The 21,189-nt window shown below is 39.3% G+C and overlaps 1 protein-coding gene across 1 annotated transcript in view; it reads right to left on the bottom strand.

The window, feature by feature from the left end:
- Positions 1-21,189, bottom strand: part of racgap1 (Rac GTPase activating protein 1) — a 41,982-nt gene that overhangs the window by 7,489 nt on the left and 13,304 nt on the right. Inside the window, exons 7-12 of the mRNA XM_061925488.1 lie at positions 16,519-16,596; positions 14,181-14,298; positions 6,880-7,022; positions 6,556-6,720; positions 6,378-6,473; positions 2,255-2,453 (exon numbers count right to left, since the gene is read on the bottom strand). Of these exons, the coding sequence (XP_061781472.1) occupies positions 2,255-2,453; positions 6,378-6,473; positions 6,556-6,720; positions 6,880-7,022; positions 14,181-14,298; positions 16,519-16,596 (799 nt within the window). The remainder of the gene's footprint in view (positions 1-2,254; positions 2,454-6,377; positions 6,474-6,555; positions 6,721-6,879; positions 7,023-14,180; positions 14,299-16,518; positions 16,597-21,189) is intronic.

Below are 21,189 nucleotides of genomic sequence, written 5' to 3'. Positions count from 1 at the left end.
TGGGACGGGGGCGTGGCTAAAAGGGGAGGAGTATATTTACAGCTAGAATTCACCAAGTCAAGTATTTCATATATATATATATATACAGTATATAAGAAATACTTGACGTTCAGTGAATTCTAGCTATATATGTATATATATTAGAGATGCGCGGATAGGCAATTATTTCATCCGCAACCGCATCAGAAAGTCGTCAACCATCCGCCATCCACCCGATGTAACATTTGATCAGAACCGCACCCGCCCGTTGTTATACATCTAATATAGACGATGCAAGGCATTAGTGAGGTTATAAAGCTTTTGCCTGTTAAAGAAAGGAGACTGATCCAATGCAGCACAGACATTCGCGTGCCACGCTGTCACGACCCAGACGCACACCAGTGCGCAATCATATGGGAGCCGCGCTGAGCGCACCTCCAAGCGCATCTCGCTGCCGGCGACGGCCGGGTATGGGCCCGACGCTCCAGCGCCATCCATTTTCGGGGCTAGTTGATTCGGCAGGTGGGTTGTTACACACTACTTAGCGGGTTCCGACTTCCATGGCCACCGTCCTGCTGTCTATATCAACCAGGGTGAGCCCCACCCATTTCGTGAGCGCACTGCGCGCGGAGTGACCCCTGTTACGCGCCCCCGGCAACGGGGGTGGCGGGCAGGTAAGCTGCGCGGGCGGAGCGCGCGGAGTGACCCCTGTTACGAGCCCCCGGCCACGGGGGTGGCGGGCAGGTAAGCTGCTTACCTGCTGCGCGTGACGCCGGCCGCGGCGAAGGCGGACGAGGCGGGGTGTCGGTGCGGTGGGCGCGGTGGTGACCCTGGACGTGCGTCGGGCCCTTCTCGCGGATCGCCTCAGCTACGGCTCCCGGTGGGGCCCTCTCGGGGGAAGGGGCCTCGGTCCCGGACCCCGGCGAGGCGTCCCTTCTCTGCTCTGTAAAAGTGTCCATCTCTTTTTTTTTTTTTCTTCTGTTGTGGCATATGCTGCAGGTGCCTGCTCGTTTTTCGTATGTGGGTAACAACATTTAACTATGTATATATATTTCCGAATTGGTTTAACTGCCACCCGCCTGAATCTATTTAAAATCTAATTTTTTTTTATTTCAACCACCCGACCCAACCCGCGGATAAAATCTAATTTTTTTTAATTTCATCCGCCCGATCCGCGGATAATGTATATATATATATATATATATATATATATATATATATATATATATATATATATATATATATATATATATATTTTATTAAATTTATATATATATATATATATATATAAAATAAATACTTGAATTTCAGTGTTCATTTATTTACACATATACACACATAACACTCATCTACTCATTGTTGAGTTAAGGGTTGAATTGTCCATCCTTGTTCTATTCTCTGTCACTATTTTTCGAACCATGCTGAACACCCTCTCTGATGATGCATTGCTGTGTGGCACGCACAAAAGTGCTTTCATCAAATGCACTAGATGGCAGTATAGTCCTGTTTAAGAGTGTCACAACATTGCTGTTTACGGCAGACGAACTGCTTTACGGTATACAAAAAAGTGACTGCTGTTGTTGTGTGTTGTTGCCGCGCTGGGAGGACGTTAATGAAACTGCCTAACAATAAACCCACATAAGAAACCAAGAACTCGCCCTCCATCATTCTATAGTTATAACGTGATTGGGCAGGTACGCTTTTTTTATATTGTGGAGGACCTGAGTCCGCCTGAATTTCAGGAGAAAATTTGTCCCGGGAGGTTTTCGGGAGAGGCGCTGAATTTCGGGAGTCTCCCGGAAAATCCGGGAGGGTTGGCAAGTATGTTAAAACAGTTAGCGCCATCGTTTGACACTTCTTCCCACTCCCGTCCTTGCACGCTACACCGCTACAACAAAGATGACGGGGAGATGACGCTGTCAAAGGTGAGCCACTTAAATAAGACCGCTTACAAAACGGCGCATCATGAAGAGACTGTCAGAAAGCGACTTGAAAATGATGTGTAAAACATCTATGCAACATTTTGACCAAAGAACCACCATTACATGTTATGTAGACCACAAGGAAGTCTTTTACTTTTAGAAAAAAAATCATAATATGACCCCTTTAATGCGCCTTATAATCCAGTGCGCCTTTTGTATGAAAAAAGACCTGAATAGACCCGCTCATCGGCAGTGCGCCTTATAATCCGATGTGCCCTATGGTCCAGAAAATGTGGTACTTCATAATTATTCTCATTTTGTGTATGAGCAAAGGATCTAAAACAGTACATTACCGGCTGCATCCATGAACTGGCGGTTTAGGCGGAAGGTGAGGAGAGGCTCCTTGAGGTTGCGCAGGAAGTCCTTGAGGAGGCCAGTGATGGCATGGATGTCGTCCACTTTGCTGAGCAAGGGAACGGCTTTGCTGCGCAGGAACTTCTCCTTCAGCTCCTTCACCGTGCGATCGGCGCCGGACAGACGGTACAGTCCAGCCTGAGAGAATTAACCATTTACTCATTAATGACGATAATCTGGCTCAACTAATACTGGGTAGACTTAGTTGAACCACTTGAAGGCTAACCCGGTGTTTTTCAACCTTTTTTGAAGCGGAGGCACCTTTTTTTCATTGAAAAAAATCCAAAGGCACACCACCAGCAGAAATCATTGAAATATGAAACTCGACATTGACAATAAAAAGTCCTCGGATATGACTTTAAACCAGGGGTGCTCATTACGTCGATCGCGAGCTACCGGTCGATCTCGGAGGGTGTGTCAGTCGATCACCAGCCAGGCATTAAAAAAATAGTCCTAAAAATGAGCGATCATAAATCTTCACTATGACGTCACTTTCGTCACTTGATTGACATTCACGGCACCCGAGGGTCTTCTGAGATGACGCTGGCTGCTGCCAGCTCATTAAAATCACCGACAGAAAGGCGAGAAACACTTTATTTCAACAGACTCTGGCGCCGTACCTGTCGTCAAAACTCCAAAGACCGACTGCACAGTTGCACAATAAAAGCTCTGCTTCATCCTGCCTGCGCTACCAAAATAAGAGTCTCAGAAAGCTGGCGTGCACAAGCTAGCAAGCTACGGAGTTTGCCGACAATGTATTTCTTGTAAAGTGTATACAAAGGAGTACAGAAGCTGGACAAATAAGATGCCAAAAACCAACCATTTTCATGTGGTATTGGACAGAAAGGAGGACTTTTTTTCTCCTCCATTCGAAAATGCGGACCTTATCAGCACCACTGTCTGATTCCAATCAATGCAAGTCATCACAATCAGGTAATACACCAACTTATACTCTTGTCTTCATGAAAGAAAGGAATCTATATGTGTTAAACATGCTTGTATTATCTCTAAACACTTAACTTATTAACAATATTAACTATATGTGTTAAACATGCTTGTATTATCTTTAAACACCTTTAACTTATTACCAATATTAACTATAAGTGTTAAACATGCTTGTATTATCTTTAAACACCTTTAACTTATTACCAATATTAACTATAAGTGTTAAACATTCTTGTATTATCTTTAAACACCTTTAACTTGTTAACAATAGTAACTATGTGTTAAACATGTTTGCATTATCTTTAAACACCTTTAACTTATTAACAATATTAACTATATGTGTTAAACATGCTTGTATTATCATTAAACACCTTTAACTTGTTAACAATATTAACTATATGTATTAAACATACTTGTATTATCATTAAACACCTTTAATGTATTAACAATATTAACTATATGTGTTAAACATGCTTGCATTATCATTAAACACCTTTAACTTGTTAACAAAAACATATATTTCATAAATAAGTAAATATAAATTATATATATGAATGAGGTAGATCCCCACGACTTGATCAATTGAAAAGTAGCTCGCCTGCAGAAAAAGTGTGAGCACCCCTGCTTTAAACCATAACCAAGCATGCAACACTATAGCTCGTCTCAAAGTAGGTGTACTGTCACCACCTGTCACATCACACCGTGACTTATTTTGAGTTTTTTTTGCTGTTTTCCTGTGTGCAGTGTTTTAGTTCTTGTCTTGCGCTCCTATTTTGGTGGCTTTTCCTGTTTTGTTGGTATTTTCCTGACATGTCTTCCTTTAAGCGCTACTCCCCGCACCTGTTTTGTTTTAGCAAACAAGACTTTTTCAGTTGTTTTCATCCTTCTTTGTGGGGACATTGTTGATCGTCATGTCATGTACGGATATACTTTGTGGACGCCGTCTGCTCCACACGCTGTAAGTCTTTGCTGTCGTCCAGCATTCTCTTTTTCTTCACTTTGTCACCAGTTCAGTTGTGTTTTCGTTCCGCATAGCCTTCCCTAAGCTTCAATGCCTTTTTTTAGGGGCACTCACCTTTTGTTTATTTTTCAGATTAAGCATTAGACACCTTTTTACCTTCACCCTGCCTCCGCCTGTCGTCTGCATATTGTGATCACGATAGGGATGTCCCAATCCGATATTTGGATCGGATCGGCCGCCGATATTTGCCAAAAAATGCGTATCGGCAAGGCATGGGAAAATGCCGATCCAGATCCAGTTTAAAAAAAAACTCTGCTCCGTGTTTTCGAACGCACCGATTTAAATACTACATTCCAATTTTCTGCTGCTCCCTAATTTCCGTTCCGCATTTTCCAGCACACCTTCAACACATCCACAGGTCTGTGGATTCTCACGCAGTTGCTTTTAGCTGCTGGCATTACACGACAGGCTCTTCTCACTCTTTCCTGTGTCTCCTTCTCACAGACAGCAAGTGCACCTTCTTACACACGTCACATACTGTCACGTCATACGTCACATACTGTCACGTCATACGTCACATACGTATACGCCCTTTCCCAGCAGAGAGGTAGCAGCATGGCTAACGTTAGCTGTGATGCTAGCGCAGCCGTGCGAGCAACCTTCCCTCTAAGGTGCGCGTCTGTGCAATTGCACACTGTTTAAGCGTCCTCTGCGCATAGCAATTATATGCCACGCACAAAATCAAATAAAAAAAATAAGCGCATAACAATTTTCGACACACCGACACGACAGAGAAAACAGTTTGTCATCATTGTTCAAATATTGTAACGTCTGTCGAGACGCTTATCTCCATTCGGTGCCACACGTCCACACCATCAAAATGCCGAGGCAAAAATGTCCAGATCAACACCGTATGAAAAAATTAGTGATTTTTTTAGTTGTGATTTCCTTCTCTGCATGAAAGTTTAAAAGTAGCATATATTAATGCAGTATGAAGAAGAATGTTTTAATGTAGACATGCAAGCCTTGAAAGAACATTTTGAAAACCAAGACTGCATTTCCTGCAAATGGGTGCATTTCTACCCTATATTTTAACTTTAGATTTATTCTCATATCAAACTCTTTTGGCTGTCTTTTTGACACTTACATCCGGCGCCCCCCTCCACACCCTGGATTATAAATAATGTAAATAATTCAATGTGATTATCTTGTGTGATGACTGTAATATGATGATAGTATATATCTGATAGTATATATCTGCATCATGAATCAATTTAAGTGGACCCCGACTTACACAAATTGAAAAACTTATTCGGGTGTTTCCATTTAGTGGTCAATTGTACGGAATATGTGCAACCTACTAATAAAAGTCTCAATCAATCAATAAAAACACATAGAATCATCATACTGCTGTGAATATATGCATCAAGTGTTCATTCAAGGCTAAATCAAATCAACTTTATTTATAAAGCACATTTAAAATTTACCACAGTGGTAGCCAAAGTGCTGTACAATGGGCAGGTTAAGGCTAAGGCAAAATATCGAGATATACTGTATATCGTGTATCACAATATGGCCTTAAAATATCGCAATATTAAAAAAAGGCCATATCGCCCAGCCCTAGTTTCAATGATGCCATTTCTGTTTGTCATGTATAATTTTGTGTTTATCCTTGAATAAACAGGTCAGTTTCTTGTAACCAACCATTGTGTATTATTCAAACTCCCCTTATTCAGATGGCTAGTTGTTATCAAGAGTACTAAAACCCTTTTCAACATGATTCTGACAACTAAGTAGGCTAAATAACTTTAAACTTTAACACATGCTCGGATAGGCCAGTATCGGTATCGGATCGGAAGTGCAAAAACAATATCGGTATCGGATCGGAAGTGCAAAAACCTGGATCGGGACATCCCTAGATCACGACAAAGCAATTAGCTACATGCTGCCACCTACTGATATGGAAGAGTATTACACGGTTACTCTGCCGAGCTTTAGACAGCACCGACGCTCAACAACAACACATCATTTGCAGACTATAATTACTGGTTTGCAAAAAATATTTTTTACCCCAAATGGGTGAAATTAGATAATCTCCCACAGCACACCGTGGTTGAAAAACACTGGGCTAAAAAAAAAGAAAAAAGCTTTCATACCTCATGCATTCCTCGCTGTTCAATCTCAGCAATGCAGTGGACCACAAGAGGTGGAATCTTAGGCGAAACGTCGGGGACATAGTCTGCAAGCACGCCCTGAATGTAAAGAAGAAACATCAGGCGTTTTCCACCACGGTACACTTTGGAAGTGAGAGTCCTGCGCTGGCGTCTGGCTCACCTCCCCAATTTTAACGGGCGTGCCTCCCACGTTGGGGATGCACGGCAGAGGGCAGCGCTCGCGACACTCCGGATGAGTAGCCACGCGGCAGTCGCGGCACTTAAGGGCAATCTTGCCAAATTTGATCCTCTTGCCACAAGGCACGCAGGACTCTGGCTTGATGACCTGGAAAGACGCGAGAGAGTCTTTATGTTTCACTAAATTTGGGTGTTAAGGTTATCGGAGCCTTCCAGAAACAAACCTGTGCGATGTTGATAAATACAGTTCAATTACATGCAAATCCGTCCAAAATGAAGTATTGTCGTAGAAATAAAGTACGCTTACCGTTTTGGAGACAAACTCATGGTGACGGACGCCGTCGTTCCTCCGCGGCGTGCTGGGCTCGCTTGTTTTCTGCACCTCCATGTTGCCAGTTGGCTTGAAGACGTCCTCGGATGTGACAGACGTGGAGTCCCACTCCATGGCAGCTGAATTACACACGGATGCATTTATTGTAGCTTTGAAATGTCCTTTGCCTCAGCCTATAGCAGGGGTCGGCAACCCAAAATGTTGAAAGAGCCATATTGGACCAAAAATACAAAAACAAATCTGTCTGGAGCCACAAAAAATTAAAAGCCACATTACATACAGATAGTGTCATGACATATACATTGAATTAAGATTATTGAAACCTGGGATGTGCTTAATACTATGATTAAAAAATCTAGCAAAAAGGATTTTACAGCTTATCTGGTAAAAGATGACAACTCAATTATTGAAAATATAGAAGAAATAGCTGAGGAATTCAATACATTTTTTGTGAATGTTGGCCCAAATTTGGCAAAAAAATATTAAGTTTAATATGAATGATGAGAAAAAGTTAAGGCGTGTATCTGACATTAAAAATTCAATGTTTCTTGGCGGAGTTTGTGAAAGTGATGTGTTAGAAGTGGTAAGAAAGTTTAAAAACAAAAAATCTGTCGATGGTAACAATGTGGATATGTCACTTGTTAAAGAAGTGATGGATTGTGTCCTGAAGCCGTTTACTTATATATGTAATACATCTTTATCAACTGGAACTTTTCCTGACAAAATGAAAATTGCTAAAGTTATTCCGATTTATAAAAATGGTGATAAACATATGGTCTCAAATTATAGACCTGTGTCTCTACTACCTCAATTTGCAAAAATTCTTGAGAAATTATTTGTAAATAGACTTGATAAGTTCATTGACAAACATGAGCTACTGAATGACCATCAGTATGGGTTCAGGAGTAATCCATCTACATCCCTAGCAGTGATGGACTTTGTAGAAAACGTAGCTACAGCAATAGAAAAAAAGCAACACACCGTTGGAGTATTTATTGATTTATGTAAAGCTTTTGACACAATCGATCATTCCTTACTTCTGCAAAAATTGGAAAACTATGGCATAAGAGGTGTTTCACAAGAGTGGTTAAGTAGTTATTTAAGTAATAGATCTCAATATGTGGAAATCAATAAGACTAAATCACAGCCAAGAAGAGTAACTTGTGGGGTTCCACAAGGATCGGTATTGGGACCTAAGTTATTTATACTATATTTAAATGATATTTGTTCAGTATCTAATAAATTGAAATTTATTATGTTTGCAGATGATACAAATGTATATTGTTCAGGAGAAGACTTGAAGGAAGTGTTGAGGGTAATAGAGGTTGAGTTGATTCAGCTAAAAAAATGGTTTGATATCAATAAGTTATCATTAAATGATAAGAAAACTAAATTTATGGTGTTTAGTGGTGCAAGAACAAATCGTGAAGTAAAACTAAAATTAAATCAAGTGGAAATTGATAGAGTATATGAAACTAAATTCTTGGGAATAATAATTGATCATAAATTATGTTGGAAACCGCATATTGAATATATAAAGGGAAAAATATCCAAATCCATTGCCATTCTTTATAAAGTAAAACACATGCTGAATAAGAAATGTTTGCATATGTTATATTATTCTTTTATTTTTCCATATTTAACATATTGTGTTGAAGTTTGGGGAAATGTTTATAGAACAAACATAGACCCAATAATTAAACTTCAAAAAAGGGTAATAAGAATAATACACAAAGCGTGCTACTATGAACATACCAATCCATTATTTATAAGTTCTAATGTGTTAAAATTTTCAGATATTGTGTTTTTAAAAACAATGGAAATTATGTTTCGAGTAAAAGAACAACAGCCTTCCAGCTTGTATTCTTAGGTTATTTCAATTAAGAGGAGAAACCCATAATTTACGGGGGGTATTGATTTTTGAAATAGGTAAAGCAAGAACGAATATTAAATACAAATGTATTTCAGTTTTAGGAGTTAAATGGTGGAATAAGCTCAGTGATGAGTTGAAGACATGTACTTCTTTGTTAAGGTTTAAGAAAACATTGAAAGGTGAGATAATTGAAAATTATAAAATATAGCAACAATTACTTTCATCCCATTGATTTTTTTTTTTTTTTTTTTTTTTTAACATTGATGTTCCAGGTAATCTTATTTTCAGTGAAGGTATAGGATAGGCAAATATAAGCTTTGGCTTCAGCCTATTCCTTTTTCGGTCATGCTTTTTCTTTTCTTTTCTTTTCCTTTTGTGTGTAAATGTGTATGATTGTTATAAAGTATATGTATAGTCTGTACTTTTAAACTGGTCACACAAAATGGTTAATGGTTGATGATATGACCGAAATAAACTTATTTCATTTCATTCAAGATGACTTAAAGGAAACTAAATGAGCTCAAATATAGCTACAAATGAGGCATAATGATGCAATATGTACATATAGCTAGCCTAAATAGCATGTTAGCATCGATTAGCTTGCAGTGACCAAATATGTCTGATTAGCACTCCACACAAGTCAATAACATCAACAAAATTCACCTTTGTGGATTCATGCACAACGTTAAAAGATTGGTGGACAAAATGAGACAGAAAAAGAAGTGGCATAAAACACGTCCTAGAAAGTCAGAGAAGGTTATACATGTAGACAAACTATGGTGAGTTCAAGGACCGCCAAAATTAGTAGGACAAAACGGCGCTCGCCAAATACTCGAATCAGTGAAGCATGTTTAATATACACAGTGTGCTTTATAACAATTATGGAGGTTTGTGTCATGTTTGTCCTCCTACAGAAACCATATTAAAACAAAAAATATACATTTTTCCCCTCATTTTTTTCCCATTTTTCATACATTTTTGAAAAAGCTCCAGAGAGCCACTAGGGCGGCGCTTCTAGAGCCGTGGGTTGCCGACCCCTGGCCTATAGGATATTTCTTTAACATGTTTTCCAAAACAGTCATATGGTCTGTGTATTATAATAAATGTATTATATTTATGATTTTTATGGAGGAATGTTTTTTTTTTTAATATACAAAGTATTTTATTTTGTGGATGTATTTTTAAATGTCATTTTTGTGTATTATAATGTAATTAGAATTATATTTTTCTAAATCATTTGTATTATAATCATTTACACATTTATATTACACTTTTGTTTAACTGTCATGTTGTGTATTATAATTTGTATACAACGTTTCTTAATTTTCTGTCAAAGTATTGATACATAAAATGAGTAAGTATTTAAAGGGGAACATTATCACAATTTCAGAAGGGTTAAAACCATTAAAAATCAGTTCCCAGTGGCTTATTTTATTTTTCAAAGTTTTTTTTCAAAATTTTACCCATCACGCAATATCCCTAAAAAAAGCTTCAAAGTGCCTGATTTTAACCATCGTTATATACACCCGTCCATTTTCCTGTGACGTCACATAGTGAAGCCAACACAAACAAACATGGCGCATAGAACAGCAAGCTATAGCGACATTAGCTCGGATTCAGACTCGGATTTCAGCGGCTTAAGCGATTCAACAGATTACGCATGTATTGAAACGGATGGTTGTAGTGTGGAGGCAGGTAGCGAAAACGAAATTGAAGAAGAAACTGAAGCTATTGAGCCATATCGGTTTGAACCGTATGCAAGCGAAACCGACACAACAGCCAGCGACACGGGAGAAAGCGAGGACGAATTCGGCGATCGCCTTCTAACCAACGATTGGTATGTGTTTGTTTGGCATTAAAGGAAACTACCAATTATGAACTAGGTTTACAGCATATGAAATACATTTGGCAACAACATGCACTTTGAGAGTGCAGACAGCCCAATTTTCATCAATTAATATATTCTGTAGACATACCCTCATCCGCGCTCTTTTCCTGAAAGCTGATCTGTCCAGTTTTGGAGTTGATGTCAGCAGGCCAGGGAAGCTAGGGTCGATATTCTTCTCTTCGGTGGCATAAGGGACGGTGTGAGCCAAGACATCCAGGGGGTTTAGCTCGCTCGTCTGCGGTAACAAACCGCCGCCATTGCTTGCCGTGCTACCGAGGTCCTTTGTCCCTGAATTGCTCACACACTCCGGCAGATTCAATGGGGGTCTGGCGGCAGATTTCTTTGACTTTATCGTTGGAAATGCATCTGCTTTGAGTGTCGCAGGATATCCACACATTCTTGCCATCTCTGTCGTAGCATAGCTTTCGTCGGTAAAGTGTGCGGAACAAACGTCTAATTTCTTGCCACTTTGGCATCTTTGGGCCACTGGTGCAACTTGAATCCGTCCCTGTTCGTGTTGTTACACCCTCCGACAACACACCGACGAGGCATGATGTCTCCAAGGTACGGAAAACAGTAGAAAAAAACGGAAAATAACAGAGCTGATTTGACTCGGTGTTTGAGAAAATGGCGGATTGCTTCCCGATGTGACGTCATCACTCCGAGAGCGAATACTAGAAAGGCGTTTAATTCGCCAAAATTCACCCGTTTAGAGTTCGGAAATCGGTTAAAAAAATATATGGTCTTTTTTCTGCAACATCAAGGTACCGTATTTTCCGCACTATAAGGCGCACCTAAAAACCACAAATTTTCTCAAAAGCTGACAGTGCACCTTATAACCCGGTGCGCTTTATATATGGATAAATATTAAGATTCATTTTCATAAAGTTTCGGTCTCGCAACTTCGGTAAACAGCCGCCATCTTTTTTCCCGGTAGAACAGGAAGCGCTTCTTCTTCTACGCAAGCAACCGCCAAGGTAAGCACCCGCCCCCATAGAACAGGAAGCGCTTCTTCTACTGTAAGCAACCACCCGCCCGCGTAGAAGAAGAAAAAGTGCGCGGATATCACCGTACGTTTCATTTCCTTTGTGTGTTTACATCTGTAAAGACCACAAAATGGCTCCTACTAAGCGACCGGGATCCGGTTCATGAAAAGACGCAATCTCTCCATCCGCACACGGATTACTATTTCACAGCAACTGATATTCCTGTGAACCGCACTGTGGATACAACGGGAGCACGTACGGTGAATATTCGCACCACAGGGAATGAGAAGTCATCCTTCACTGTGGTTCTAGCTTGCCATGCTAATGGCCAGAAACTTCCACCCATGGTGATATTCAAAAGGAAGACCTTGCCAAAAGAGACCTTTCCAGCCGGCGTCATCATAAAAGCTAACTCGAAAGGATGGATGGATGAAGAAAAGATGAGCGAGTGGTTAAGGTAAGTTTACGCGAAGAGGCCGGGTGGCTTTTTTCACGCAGCTCCATCCATGTTGATATACGACTCCATGCGCGCCCACATCACGCTGGTTTTTAATATATTATTAAAGTTTGACTGACCTGACTGTTTTTTTGACATTCCTTTAGCGCAGTTAGATGCGGCTTATAACACGGGGCGGCTTATAGGTGGACAAAGTTTTGAAATATGCCGTTCATTGAAGGCGCGGCTTATAACCCAGGGCTCCTTATGGTGCGGAAAATACGGTATTTTATTTTGTGGATGTATTTTTAAATTTATTTTTTGTGTATTATAATGTAATTAGAATTATATTTTTCTAAATCATTTGTATTATAATCATTTACACATTTATATTACACTTTTGTTTAACTGTCATGTTGTGTATTATAATTTGTATACAACGTTTCTTAATTTTCTGTCAAAGTATTGATACATAAAATGAGTAAGTATTCAATCACAATTTGTAAGTATTTTATCACAATTTCAGAAGGGTTAAAACCATTAAAAATCAGTTCCCAGTGGCTTATTTTATTTTTCAAAGTTTTTTTCAAAATTTTACCCATCACGCAATATCCCTAAAAAAAGCTTCAAAGTGCCTGATTTTAACCATCGTTATATACACCCGTCCATTTTCCTGTGACGTCACATAGTGAAGCCAACACAAACAAACATGGCGCATTAAACAGCAAGCTATAGCGACATTAGCTCGGATTCAGACTCGGATTTAAGCGATTCAACAGATTACGCATGTATTGAAACGGATGGTTGTAGTGTGGAGGCAGGTAGCGAAAACGAAATTGAAGAAGAAACTGAAGCTATTGAGCCATATCGGTTTGAATCGTATGCAAGCGAAACCGACACGACAGCCAGCGACACGGGAGAAAGCGAGGACGAATTCGGCGATCGCCTTCTAACCAACGATTGGTATGTGTTTGTTTGGCATTAAAGGAAACTAACAACTATGAACTAGGTTTACAGCATATGAAACACATTTGGCAACAACATGCACTTTGAGATTTTATGTATGTTTGTGATTGCACATTTGCGTACATTTTGGGAGTGAACAGAGTTGTTAGAACGCTGGTTTTTAATATATTATTAAAGTTTGACTGACCTATCTGACTGTTTTTTTGACATTCCTTTAGCGCAGTTAGATGCGGCTTTCAACACGGGGCGGCTTATAGGTGGACAAAGTTTTGAAATATGCCGTTCATTGAAGGCGCGGCTTATAACCCAGGGCGCCTTATGGTGCGGAAAATACGGTATATATTGACGCTTACATAGGTCTGGTGATAATGTTCCCCTTTAAAAAATGTTTAAATCATAACTTATCTATGTACTGCAATTTTTTTAAATTGTAACAGTAATGACGCTAACATTTTAATGTATAGTGTATAAATATTTAAAAACAGAGTATTAAACTGTTTAAAAGTTGCTCTTTTTTATTAGTTCCAGGCACCGCTTGTGATTGTCCCACTTCAAATAAATCCTCTCTCAAAACTTCTCTTTGAATGCTTTTTAAAAAAATTAATTCACTACTTTTTGGCCGTCAGCTGAAACGTTTAGTATTTTTTTTCACCGTAAACAGAGTATGTGTTTCACAGTGAAGACTGATAGGTCATATTAGTTTCTTCAAATCTATGATCTCTTAAAGGTTCTTTCATTGAGGCACAGGGTGTTTCTTAACCAAAAAATGTCTGTTTCTTAGCGGTGGTTCTTATGGACTGCAAAGCGGTAATCGGTAGTAATACACTTTTCCACCACTTGTGGCAGTAATGACAATATCAAACAAAAAGAAGAAGTCTGGAGCTAAAGTCATAAATAAGTTTCTTCAGTGCAAAATGAGGACTAAAATGGTGTCGCTGTATTTTATTTGCGCTTTAATTTTATTGAGGTAATAAAATAATAATAAGATGACAAATTCAGTGTCAATAATTGAGTGGACCCTGGGTCCAGAGCTCAAGAAAAATTAAGAACCCTGGGTCTAGAGAACCCTAATTACAGGAAATGAGGTATTCCTGAAGGACAAGGAGTGATCTGTAGTAGAATGGTTACCAGTCTGTCTCCTGCTCCGAGTCCAGTAGGGAACGGTCTCGATGGTAGAGACTGCCTCGACAGGTCCGCCGCCAGCAGGGACGGTCACTGTGGTGGTGGTGATCAGGGCCTCGTTCTCCTTTCAGATCAAAAGGAGAAAATGTATGTTGGCTTGGAGACGGTCTTGATCGTTTGATTAAATGTGAGATCATGTTTGTGTAAAGCAGATACTGGCTTATGCGCAGTTTAGCATTCGTTCCCTCACATATTCATGATTTTCCTTTCTCTGCTTTAAATGGTAAATTATTTTAATAATTGAAGGGATTTTGAAGGGAAAAAAAGACTGTTGCAGCACAGGCCGAGCTCACAAGTAAGGATGAAACAATATGAATATGTTTTTAAATCTCTTAACGGATTAACGCCACAATATACGTCAGACCTTTTAAAAATGTACACCCCCACAAGGTAATGTGTTAATAATTTCACACATAAATCGCTCCGGAGTATAAATCGACATATAATCCGAAAAATACGGTATTTATTCTTTTGTAGTTAAATGCTTTATATTACTGACTCTCCTAGTATTTGCAACATCTGTGCAGCACATTGTGAAACTTCTATCTTTTTTTTTTAAATGTGCTATACAAATAAAGTGGATTGGATTGGATGAACATTTCATCACAGTTATCGTGGCCAAAAATCTCACGGTATTGTTGAATGTGCTTAAAAGGTACTTACCGTATTTTCCGCACTATAAGGCGCACCTAAAAACCACAAATTTTCTCAAAAGCTGACAGTGCGCCTTATAACCCGGTGCGCTTTATATGTGGATTAATAATAAGATTCATTTTCATAAAGTTTCGGTCTCGCAACTACGGTAAACAGCCGCCATCTTTTTTCCCCGTAGAAGAGGAAGTGCTTCTTCTTCTACGCAAGCAACCGCCAAGGTAAGCACCCGCCCCCATAGAACAGGAAGCGCTTCTTCTTCTACTGTAAGCAACCACCCGCCCGCGTAGAAGAAGAAGAAGCGCGCGGATATTACGTTTCATTTCCTTTGTGTGTTTACATCTGTAAAGACCACAAAATGGCTCCTACTAAGCGACAGGGATCCGGTTCATGAAAAGACGCAATCTCTCCATCCGCACACGGACTACTATTTCACAGCAACTGCCTAAAGACTTTCAAGAAAAGCTGGCTACTTTCCGTGCATATTGTAAAAACAAGATAGCTGAAAAAAAGATCCGGCCAGAGAACATTATCAACATGGACGAGGTTCCACTGACTTTTGATATTCCTGTGAACCGCACTGTGGATACAACGGGAGCACGTACGGTGAATATTCGCACCACAGGGAATGAGAAGTCATCCATCACTGTGGTTCTAGCTTGCCATGCTAATGGCCAGAAACTTCCACTCATGGTGATATTCAAAAGGAAGACCTTGCCAAAAGAGACCTTTCCAGCCGGCGTCATCATAAAAGCTAACTCGAAGGGATGGATGAAGAAAAGATGAGCGAGTGGTTAAGGTAAGTTTACGCGAAGAGGCCGGGTGGCTTTTTTCACGCAGCTCCGTCCATGTTGATATACGACTCCGTGCGCGCCCACATCACGCTGGTTTTTAATATATTATTAAAGTTTGACTGACCTATCTGACTGTTTTTTTGACATTCCTTTAGCGCAGTTAGATGCGGCTTATAACACGGGGCGGCTTATAGGTGGACAAAGTTTTGAAATATGCCGTTCATTGAAGGCGCGGCTTATAACCCAGGGCGCCTTATGGTGCGGAAAATACGGTATGTTCTTCACAGAAAATGAGCCAAAGTCAATGAGTCTGTTTGAAAAATTAATTAATTGTATCATTTTTCTTTTAATAAAAAATGAAAACGGGTCCCACAGACCCGAACACCACACAAGGGTTAAGCTAGCAAGCTGACAAGTCATTCCGTGAGTTTATCAAAGTGCAGTTATCAGTTTTTCAATACATTTTATTAAAAAAACAACAACAACAACCATAGAGAGTTTTACTGCGCTTATCATTAATACATTAATCGTTACATCCCCACTCACAAGTCCAATGACTCACTGTTTTCCGGCAAGAAGATGCTTTGACAAAATGCATTGTTGGGTAACTGCACATTTTGTTCTATACGGTCTACTGTAATTGTTTCTTAATGTGTGAAACTCAATTTGAAATGTGCTTAATAACGTTTAGAGGCAAATTAAGTAATGGTGGACGAGAATTATCAGACCAAGGTTAAGAATGATGACCAATAAAGCCGATAATAGCACCCCTAATTTTTACGAGTATGTCTTTTAGTGAACATTTCAAGTACAGTACTAGAATTGAACAGAGCTCCTACCTTGTTGGCGGTTTTGCCTGTGGATCGAGATCTTTTAGAAGCCCCCGGAGGGCCGTCCACGTGATGCCTGGACGAGCGCTGAAATCCACACAAAGTATTTTACTTCAAATGGAAACAGGCATATTCATAGAGATGAACACAAGAGTTCAACATGTAAATATGCCCCATTTAGCAACAAGGGATCATTTTCATCTGCAGTCCAATGGACAGGTTTGTGTAGTAAAATCATTACATCGATGAAGCACATACGTATTGTTGCGTTCTTTCCGACACTTAAAGCTGAGTTGAAAAACCACCAGAGACAGAATAGGTATTTTGTTGTATATTCTCAAAGCTTTGCCAATTGATTGAGACCAGTCTAACCCTAGAACATTCTATTGCGCCTCCCAAAATGGTCTGTCTTCCCGATCCCACCACCCTCTCTCTCGTCCCATCTCTGTAGACAAAACAAATGCTAGTCAAAACACATTCCAAAGAACTCAAGGTTAACACACACAGTATACTTGCTGACAGAGCATCAAGAGAAGAAATGGAAAACACGAGCTGTTTTCAAATATGACAAAGAAATGGAAGAAGTACAACTTAAATTCGGATATATGTAAATATCTGCCTCCGACAGTATGTTAAAACAAGGTAAAAAAAAAAAAGACAAAATGTTAATGAAATCATTAATTAGAACATAGACAAAAAGGTAGTTTTAAAACAAAAGAAAGCAAATAAAACCAGTATACATATTAGGTGAAAAATGGCCAAATTTGGGGCAACATTTTTAGAAAGTTGTGGCAAAAGTTGCATAGTTTGAGCATATTTTTAACTCCCTTTAACATTAGATCAACTTTTCAACAGGTCTACCCCGCCTTCTGCCCGAATGCAGCTGGGATTGGCTCCAGCAACCCCCCACGACCCCAAGAAGGACAAGCGGTATAAAATGGATGGATGGAATACAAGCACGGCATTGCGGTTTTACCCTTTAATAACAGACAGACTTAAAAGGAGACACTAGGTGGCAGCAAAAGCAAACAACCAAAACTCTTTAAGAAATTACTGTACTATTTTGATTATTTATACCGTATTTTTCGGACTATAAGTCGCAGTTTTTTTCATAGTTTGGCCGGGCTCCAGTGCAACTTATATATGTTTTTTTCCTTCTTTATTATGCATTTTCGGCAGGTGCGACTTATACTCCGGTGCGACTTATACTCCGAAAAATGTTTGTCCATCATAGGCATTCCATTTATGTTTCAACTCATTTACCCCCCACACTGCTGAGATAGATTGATTGATTGAAACGTTTATTAGTAGATTGCACAGTACAGGACATACTCCGTACTAGGGATGTCCGATAATGGCTTGTTGCCGATATCCGATATTGTCCAACTCTTTAATTACCGATACCGATATCAACCGATTATGTACAGTCGTGGAATTAACACATTATTATGCCTAATTTGGACGACCAGGTATGGTGAAGATAAGGTACTTTTAAAAAATAAAAAATAAAATAAGATAAATAAATTAGAAACATTTTCTTGAATAAAAAAGAAAGTAAAACAATATAAAAACAGTTACATAGAAACTAGTAATTAATGAAAATTAATCAAATGAACTGTTAAAGGTTAGTACTATTAGTGGACCAGCAGCACGCATACCTGCCAACTTTTGAAATCAGAAAAACCTAGTAGCCAGGGTCCAGGGGCCGCAGGCCCTGGTAGGTCCAGGACAAAGTCCTGGTGGGGGGTTCAGGCTTCGCCCCCCCGACGCAAAATGATTATTAGCATTCAGACAGGTTAAAATGTTGCTAAAACCATCACTTTTCTATCAGTCACAGTGACTTTTCAAAACAAAAATATTACAGCAAAAATCATATGGGTTGATTGACATGTTTATTCTGTAAGCTAACTTCAATAGTTTGAAATTATTTTGACAGTTAATGCCAGTTATCCTGTCAACCTTTCACAAGACTTCAATTTGTTAATTGAAAGTATAAACAGTATAAACACTTTTTACAGTAAACAAATGGTAAAACAGTACTAAACATCCATCCATCCATCCATTTTCTACCGCTTATTCCCTTTGGGGTCGCGGGGGGCGCTGGAGCCTATCTCAGCTACAATCGGGCGGAAGGCGGGGTACACCCTGGACAAGTCGCCACCTCACCGCAGGGCCAACACAGATAGATAGACAACATTCACACTCACATCCACACACTAGGGCCAATTTAGTGTTACCAATCAACTTATCCCCAGGTGCATGTCTTTGGAGGTGGGAGGAAGCCGGAGTACCCGGAGGGAACCCACGCAGTCACGGGGAGAACATGCAAACTCCACACAGAAAGATCCCGAGCCCGGGATTGAACCCAAGACTACTCAGGACCTTCGTATTGTGAGGCAGATGCACAATTCCATTAAAAAAAAAATTGGTGTCATTATTAACTTTCTGTCCAAGCTTGTATAATCTACTGCCTTGTTCAATTGTAAAAAATATTCTGTGCCTAAAATTCACATTTCTATCACAATTATCATACTGTAAACATGGTAAGCTAACTTCATTAAAATTAATAGTCCTGTCAATAGCATGGAATTACAATTCAAATGTAGTTTTTTTGTAAGCCTTTCAAAAGAATTCAAAATATGAAAAATTCATGAAAATTAATTGAAGCCATCAGACACTTGAAAAGTGGCACATCACATCTCTAATGTAATCATTTGAACTTTTCAACAGAAATAGCACTGCAAAAATATTAAGGACATACTTCTGTATTTTGGTAGTTATGCTGTCAACATTTAACAAGATTTCTTCAACTTGGACTTGAAAGCATAAATAGTATACACACTTTTAACAGTATAACAGTACTAAACAATTCCAATAGATAACATTGGTGTCATTACCTTTTTGTGGCTAAAATCCAAATGTATTCTATCAGATTGATCATACTGCAAAAATGATATGGTAACTTTATGATAAGTTTACTTCATTAAAATGTAATTCAATAGCATCATAAATAAAACTTCGGCATTTATCACATCCAAAGAATCTATTTGGGCGACGAAAATTGTTGAAAGTTTTCCACTTGTATCGCTAGCAACGGCATTAGACTTGTGTTTTTTTGTCCCAAAGTGGTCTTTTACATCGCTAATTCCTCCGTGTCCGATCGAAAAATCTTGTCTGCACAAGGTGCAATTCGCGTAGTTTTCACCCTTTTTGGAACGGATAATTATTCCCGGATAGGCTTTTGAATATTCTTCACGGAATGACTGCAGTTTTCTTTTCGGTTTAAGACTCGTTTGCGATTTTTCTCCGGCTGATTCCATGATCGTTCGCTCGTTTGGAAACAATGGTAACTGGTGCCTCGTGCTTGGCAGCGGTGCTATAAATAGCCTCGCGGAATGGCTCGATAGGAAGTCACGGGAAGCAGTGTCGATTGTCATTGTTGTTACGCGATTTCGTGAATAAAACTTTTAAAAAAATATTTTTTTTAATTAATGAAAAACCGTATTTTTTATCACTGCAACCGTAACCCAGAATAGGTTGATGAAAACCGTACTAATTACGGGAAAACCGGAGTAGTTGGCAGGTATGCATTGTTATGGTATTGCTGTGTATTGTTTTGTTGGATTGATTAATTTATTTAAAAAAAAATATTATTATTTTTTTTTAATACAAAAAATCGATTTAAAAAAAAAGAGAATCGAGTCTGAATCGCACAACGTGAGAATCGCAATTCGAATCGATTTTTTCCCCACACCCCTAGGACTTAGTACAACAATTGTACTGTTTGATCAGTGTTGATATATTTTTATGTTGTTTCTGCTTCATTTACACATAAAACAAACATGTTTTAATTACCGTATTTTTCGGACTATAAGTCGCAGTTTTTTTTTCATAGTTTGGCCGGGCTCCAGTGCGACTTATATATGTTTTTTTCCTTCTTTATTATGCATTTTCGTCAGGTGCGACTTGTACTCCAGTGCGACTTATACTCCGAAAAACACGGTAGATAGTGAATGTTAGCGTTTGAGGGTTCTTGAGACAGAAATTTGATTGGCGAAAATGACGCGGATAAACCAAAACGTGGTCATTGGGAAAAGTTGCAAAGCCGCACATAATTCAATCCAATCCAATCCAATCCACTTTATTTATATAGCACATTTAAACAACAAAATGTTTCCAAAGTGCTGCACAACAATATTAAACACAATTAAAAACAATATAAAATAAATATGATTAAAAACAATTTCAAAGGGTAAAACCAATTAAAACAGTAAATAGAAAGCAAAAATTTAAAAACACAGAGGACAACAGAGGACCACACAACTCACGAAGTGTTAAAAGCCAGAGAATAAAAGTGGGTCTTAAGACGAGACTTAAAACACTCCACTGTGGGAGCAGTTGGAACATGGAGGGGCAGAGTGTTCCAGAGCTTAAGGCCGACCACAGAGAAGGCCCTGTCTCTCCTGGTTTTAAGTCTCGTCTTGGACACCACGAGCTGGAGCTGGCTCTCGGACCTCAGAGCGCGCGCAGGATTGTAAGTTTGGATGAGGTCCGAGATATACTGAGGTGCCAGTCCATGTAAAGCTTTAAAAACAAACAGCAAGGTTTTAAAATCAATTCTAAAATGAACAGGGAGCCAGTGCAAAGTCTCAAGGATTGGTGTTATATGCTGGCGTCTCC

Source organism: Nerophis lumbriciformis, linkage group LG01 (assembly GCF_033978685.3).
Source record: "Nerophis lumbriciformis linkage group LG01, RoL_Nlum_v2.1, whole genome shotgun sequence".
NCBI classification, from domain to species: Eukaryota; Metazoa; Chordata; class Actinopteri; order Syngnathiformes; family Syngnathidae; genus Nerophis; species Nerophis lumbriciformis.
This window is presented reverse-complemented; position numbering and strand designations above follow the sequence as displayed.